Genomic DNA, 6,946 nt, shown 5'->3' on the forward strand with positions numbered 1-6,946 from the left:
GTATTTATGTTAATCAAATATTACTAATGTGTCAAGGATGACCAATAATTTCTTGAAAGAAGCCAATTAATTGTGATTCAAATGTTATGGTTTAGATATGCAATATACGTAGAACAAATGTAATTCATTTCTGATATTTACTTTATGTATCGTTTTATATCAGTCTTAGTACATATTCACTTCATAAACGTTGTAATATTGATCTTCGAATTGAACCTGAAATTATTATTTTATTGTTTTTCAATGACAAATGTATTTACTTAGAAATTATTTGAGTGCACTTGTATATTATATGAGTGTGTGATTAAGTCTCTTGGTTAAATGGTGACGGATGTTCACTCCTAAGCAGCAAGTTTGGGGTCTATTCCCGACTCTGTCAAGGGACATTTTTACGTTTTTTGGAGTTGTTCCTTGGTATGTATGCCACCAAAAGTCGAAACTACCGACACAATACGAATATAAAGGCTGAAGATTTTCTGAAGCTCATGCGGTATGTTTGACGTGGATGTTTGTATTCTCCTTATGTTTGTATGTATGTGTATGTATGTATGTACTGTATGTATGTATGTACTGTATGTTTTATTGAGAACATCACCTGCATGCCCCATTACATAGTAATTATGTATGTATTTATGTATGTACTGTATGTATGCACGTACGTACGTATGTATGTATGTATTATGTATGTATTTTTTATTGAGAACAACTGCATGCCCCATTACATAATTATGTATGTATGTGTGTGTATGTATGTATGTATTTTTTATTGAGAACATCAACTGCATGCCCCATTACATAGTAATTATGTATGTATGTATGTATGCATGTATGCATGTATGTATGTATTAGGAGGGAACTGGCACACCCTACCAAACATCCGCTGTGTATATCCCCTTACGGGATCGTTTCATATACATTACTCTGTACTCTTAAGTCTAAACAAGTAATAATTTACAAGCAGCAGAAAGTTTAAATAACAGTGACATTCATTACCTTCTATTTTTAGTATCTATACTAGACGAAAACACCAGTATTTGTCTTCACATGTCGATGGTGTTTAGATAAAAGGGCTTAACCCTCAATTTTTAAATGTGACTCTTTTTTGTTTCAATATGCAATTACTTGAAATTTAATTACAAAACTTGGAGATATATTTTTTGACAATTACGTTTACATTCTTTCATATAAAGTAACAAATAATAATGTGATAAAATTTAATTAGCCTATAGCTGCTTCTGAAAAATTTGTCTTTTGTGGGATAAGCCCTTTTACCTGAACATCGTCGATGTGTAACGAAATTCCGTCTACAGTTTACATGCTATTTTATTTACAAGTAGTCGACTTAAAAGCAAAACACATTAAGTCAAAAGTATTACCTCTGAGCAAAATGCGTTTTGAAAGCTCTTGACGTAACTGAATCTTCAAAATATTATTTTTAGTAAGTTGTTTGTGTTTATGTGTATTTAATTTTCTAGTTCTAAATTTATACACATAGGCTACATTATGTACAGATACGGAATTGCAAACTGGAGCGAGTCTTGATGGGAGTTCACCTGTACGTATGTAGGCAACAAGTTCGCACGATTGTCGACTAGTAACATAGGCTATTATATAACACATGCGCATTGTGTTGTAAGCGAAACTTATACAGGGTTATTCATTATTACGTGTAAATACTTTGTGTGTGTAATGTATAGGTGAAACTAAGACTAAAACGTTCTATACAACTTTTTCTCAAAACCTTCAATTCCAGAGTTCCAGTAGATGGCACCTACGTCATAGTAGCTGCATAGGCATTACTGTTCTCCCACACATTTGGTGTGGTATTGTGGGGAATCAGTTACTCGGACCTCAAGTTCTACCGGGGAAATCTACCGCGCATTTTTGGAACGCGAATTGCATGGTCTGCTACATGATATCCTTCTTACAACGCGAGTGAACTTATGGTTTATGCACGATGATGCTCCTGCGCATTACTGCCGCAACGTAAGGGCGTATCTCAATGCTGCGTATCCAGGTCAATGGATAGGTCGCGCAGGGCCAACTCCTTGGCCAGCCAGATCACCGGACTTGATCCCTCTGGACTTCTACCTTTGGGGTCGCCTGAAGTCGTTAGTGTTTGCCTCTGCCGTACCTAACGTAGAAGTACTACAACAGCGAATTGAACATGCGTGTGGAATTGTTCGTAATGAGTTGAACGGGCTGTGTAACGTTCAGAGATCACTAAGGCAGCGAGCACAGGTTTGTCTTCAAGTTGAGGGACAGCACTTTGAACATGCATTACACTAAGAATTGTGCAAATGTGTAAACTCTAGAAGAAATTGCTTTACATTCTTTACTGTGTTTGGTTTTAGTTCTCAAAACGTGGATATGTGGACTGCTTAGGATATGAGTTTAGTGACTTTGGTTGTTTTTGTACTGAAGTCCAAATGCACTGTACGAAAGTGATAATTAGTTTACATTTGGCGTGTTGCCCTTTCTTTGTTTGGGAACGCAAGTTCCACGCAAAATGGCGTTAACTCTGGAATTAAAGGTTTTGAGAAAAGTTGTATAGAACGTTTTAGTCTTAGTGTCTCCTCTGCATTACACACACAAAGTATTTACACGTAATAATGAATCACCCTGTACAATAGAGGAGCTCCAAATTTTATTTCCGTCTGTATAGTATGTTATGTACGCTTTTTTCTCAAAAGTACTATTTTTTGACTTAATGTGCTTTGCTTGTAAACCAACAGGATATTTTAATGTGACACTATTTTTGGCAAGTCCATTTATATCACACAACCATTATTCAGTCATTTATTTAATCAGCTTATCAGATGCATTTTTTGTGCTATCAATATTGAAAACAAAAGTTTTATAAAATCGATTCAAAGTTTTCACTGGAATATTTATTTGCTTTTGTTGAAACTTAGTTACCTTGATCAATATGTTAAAAACGTCCAATACTGGCAGACAGTTCTCTTAAACTTCTTTCGTTCTATATTATGTAATGAAGTTCTTCTGTTAATAATTTATTACAATAATGACTAATGTGACTACATTTGCTTTAACTTAACTATATTAATGTTTCAGGATCGCTGAGATTTGCCCAAGTGTGTGGGGATAATTGCTTTTAAACTTCTTCTTTTTCTCCTTTTTAACGTTGATAGCCACAGGTCTTTAATCATGTCTGCACCCTTTTCGGCGATCATGTAGACCGGAGCGTTTATATTGCCGCTTGTAATTGTAGGCATAATGGATGCATCTATTACTCTTAGCCCTTGTATTCCGTGTACTTTGAGCTCGTGATCAACAACTGCGAAAGGATCACTAGCAGGCCCCATTTTAGCCGTGCCGGACATGTGATAAATTGTCATGGTGTATTGGCGGACTACGCATTCCCAATACTCATCCGTGAACAGGGTATGCTGTTTACAGCCAGGGACTGGTTTTCTATGAAATCTTGCTCCGAATCTCTTCATGGATGCAGTTTCCCCCACCGCGACCGCTGCTTTGACACCTTCTCTCATTACTCTTACATCGTCGGGATGTGTTAAGTAGTTGTGGTAGAGGAGAGGATAGTCTTTTGGATCGCTGGTTCTTAGTTTCAGGTATCCTCTACTTTTCGGTCTTAGAATCATAGGAAATATACCGAATGAATCTTTCTTTGTTATAGATCCAAAATATTCGTCGTAAAACTCTTGAGTAATGCAGTGGGCTTTCTTTGTCTGTGTACCCCCGTCAGAAGAAGTAGTAGTAGCCGTCATCATGAACTCTATATCAGGCCAGTCGTCTGATTGGTTGGCGTATTTTGTAGAGATGAATCCAACTGTTTCTATGCCGATGCTAGATGTTAACGGTCCATCGCCTTGCACGGCGTACCTTAGTGCTGTGTTGAGGTTGAAGAATCGATCTATGATCACACTGACAGGATAATCTATCAAGAAAGCGATTCCTCCTACCGCGATATGATCTTGCAGGTTTTGCCCAACTCCCGGTGAGTCGTGAATCACAGAGATGTTCTTTTCTTGTAGATGTTCGGCTGGTCCCACGCCCGACAGCATCATCAAGTGCGGTGATGCGAGAGCTCCAGCAGATAGAATCACCTCTCTGCTCGCGAGTACAGTCTGTTTCCTCCCATCGCGAACGAACTCCACTCCGAACGCACGTTTCGTGTCGGGGTCGATGAGAATCTTCGTCACATGGCTCCAGAGAGCGATGTGAAGGTTCTTCCTCAAACGGACAGGTCGCAGGAATGCCTTAGCAGAACTGCAACGGTAACCGCGTCTCATGTTGTACTGAAACAAAGCGAAGCCCGTCTGTTTTTCTCCGTTGATGTCCCGGTGTTCGTATCCCATCTCCACCCCGGCTTGTACAAGTGCTATTCCAAGTGGTGTGTTCCAGGGAGCGTCTTGAACTGTGAGATACCCCCCAGTGCCGTGGTACTTGGTGTTATTGGCAAGATAAGGATTTCTCTGGTCTTCAGACTTTATGAAGTATGGCAGTATATCATTGTACCCCCATCCTGGGTTCCCTAAACTCTCCCACAAGTCAAAGTCTCTTCTGTTGCCCCGTATGTAAAGCATGGTATTAAGCACACTTGAGCCACCCAGAACTTTGCCTCTGGTCCAGCAACATCTTCTGTCCACCATCGCTTGACAGGCTGACGGTTGAGGTTGAGTTCTGTATTTCCAATCCAGTTGACTTTTGTGTAAGTATATAGAGAGGATAGGAACATCAGCAATTTCTGGTTCGTCGCCTCCGGCTTCCAGGAGAAGTACGTTCCATTCCTTCACCTCACTTAGGCGACTTGCGAGAACTGATCCCGCCGTGCCGCCACCTATCACAATAAAGTCATAGTCTGGACGCAGTTGCTGAACGTTTATTGGTCTACTTTCGGGGTCGAAGAGGTCGTAATTGTAATAAGCAAACGCTGCCAGGAACGGTGGAAGAAACCACATTCTACTCCCAAAGCCCACGATACTGGTAGCCATCCTAATGGCTCCAGTTACAATCGAAACCAGACTCATTTTTTTCTGTGGGGTGTTCAGTACGTGTTTTGCAGAATTACTATAAGGACATTACAGCTATTGAATTAGTTTTTAATTGGTTTAATGATTTCAGATTTTTGTACTGAAATGTAAAGAGAGAAACTGTACAACACTTTTTGTCCACTTTTCTTTACTCTTCCATTTTGAAAGATTCAACATTTGAGGGCGAAAATATTGTTTTCTTCTTTCACTTGATAAAGCACTTATAAAACAGTTGTTTTTATAGCAGTGTAATATGAAACTTCTAGGGAGACATTTTATGAATGGCACAATAATCTTAAAATAAATAAGGAAGATGAAGTATCAACGAATAGAATGAAACGTGAAGTGGACAGTCAATGCACAGCGTAATATACACCGAAGTAAACAACACATGGTAATATTTAAGACGGCTGAGATAACTTGATAGATTGTGTCACCACTCAGCTCTTATGGAGCTTGGGAAACTTTTGCGTACAAAACACACAACTTTCAAAATGTCACACGAAGATGTTACAAGTTCTGTATCTCTACACTTCAGTTGTTCTCAGCCTCGAGTGCTGATAGTGTTGTGTTCGACTTCATTCGTGTCAAAGCTTCCTGTTTCCGGCGCTGTGCAGAATACCAGAACGAAGAGCATGTAAATTAAGTGTCTTAATGACTGTCGTCTGGAATACGGTAGTAATGTCTCTTACACTTGAGGGGTCTGGAGCCGATTAAACTGTTACAATTAATCTGCTATAATATGTTTCTGAATGTATTTTAAGTATAGTTTTACGTTCATTTAGAAGTGAATCATAATTAATTTAATATTGATTTTAGAAGTTATATGAAGATATTTAACTAATATAAATAAAATCAATAGATCAGGTAGAGGTCGCTTTTTTCACGCATATATCACATGTCTTATATTTGATTAGAACTTTGTATTATTTAGTATTCAATAATTTAATTTATACCCTTATGAACTCTTTAAATTATGTCACTACATAAAATGTTGAGATCACTTCTGAATCATTCATTTACTTTCTTTCGGTTTTGTAGAATCGCATTCGTTGCCTCATCACACATGATTGGTATCGCGAATGCTTTCACGATGCCTCACGCGAGGGAAATCGTCCACTTAGCAGGCGCTCGTTGTCTCCAGCAGCAGTTTTTTTTCTTTCACAGAAGGTCGTCAGTCCTCAGTTCTTCTGGGCCACCAGTGAAAGTTCAGCTCAGATGATCCTGAATCGAGAGACAATGTAACTGTTAGCAAACAATAAAGTGAGATAATTACCTATAATTAAGGGAGATGCATTATTACTGTGTTGAAAGTCACGGAAGTTGAGTATTTTAGGTCAAACGTTACAGACTTGTTAATATATGACGTGTTAAAATTGATAATTAGAGTTTAGGCATACTATTAATTTTGTTACGGAGTTTGATGTTTTTCAGAAACATATAATAGTAAGTACAGAGAAAGACTTTTAAGTATTCCGCCTTGTGATTGGATTTCTCCAACGTTCCGGAACTGCATTTAGGTTCCATGTGTAGAACTACATAGCAACACCTGACATATCACCTACTCCAGGGGTTCCCAACCGGTGTGTCGCGCAGCTCCGTGGAGTGTGACGCGAAATTTTGGAATTGAAATAGTACATTATGTAACGAGCCTATAATGGTAGTAATTAAGACGCGAGTATGTTTGTTTATGAAACGAGCGCAAGCGAAAAAAAAAAACTGCCAACTGAACAGAACATATTTAACTACTTATTTTACTGTGTAGCTATTCTTACTTCCAACACTGAAACGTATCACTGGTTAATACTTTGTCATTATTTTAATTTTAACTGAATCTCTCACGCACGAACACATCAACACTGAAAAAAATACCACTGGTACTCACTCACTCACTCACTCACTCACTGGTCCTGTAAGTTAGGTGTGTAAAA

General features: G+C 38.4%; 1 protein-coding gene across 1 annotated transcript; it reads right to left on the reverse strand.

Annotated features, from left to right (window-relative positions):
* Positions 1-694: 694 nt before the first annotated feature.
* LOC138711726 (glucose dehydrogenase [FAD, quinone]) lies at positions 695-5,038 on the reverse strand. Its single transcript, XM_069842884.1, has one exon. It carries the CDS (start codon positions 5,010-5,012, stop codon positions 3,072-3,074), a length of 1,941 nt encoding a protein of 646 aa, XP_069698985.1. The 5' UTR covers positions 5,013-5,038; the 3' UTR covers positions 695-3,071.
* Positions 5,039-6,946: the final 1,908 nt, after the last annotated feature.

This window comes from Periplaneta americana, chromosome 13 (genome assembly GCF_040183065.1).
Source record: "Periplaneta americana isolate PAMFEO1 chromosome 13, P.americana_PAMFEO1_priV1, whole genome shotgun sequence".
NCBI lineage: Eukaryota > Metazoa > Arthropoda > Insecta > Blattodea > Blattidae > Periplaneta > Periplaneta americana.

What these genes read in the sequence shown, in the direction of transcription:
- LOC138711726 (XM_069842884.1), bottom strand. Translation starts at nt 5,012, where the DNA reads ATGAGTCTGGTTTCGATTGTAACTGGAGCCATTAGGATGGCTACCAGT.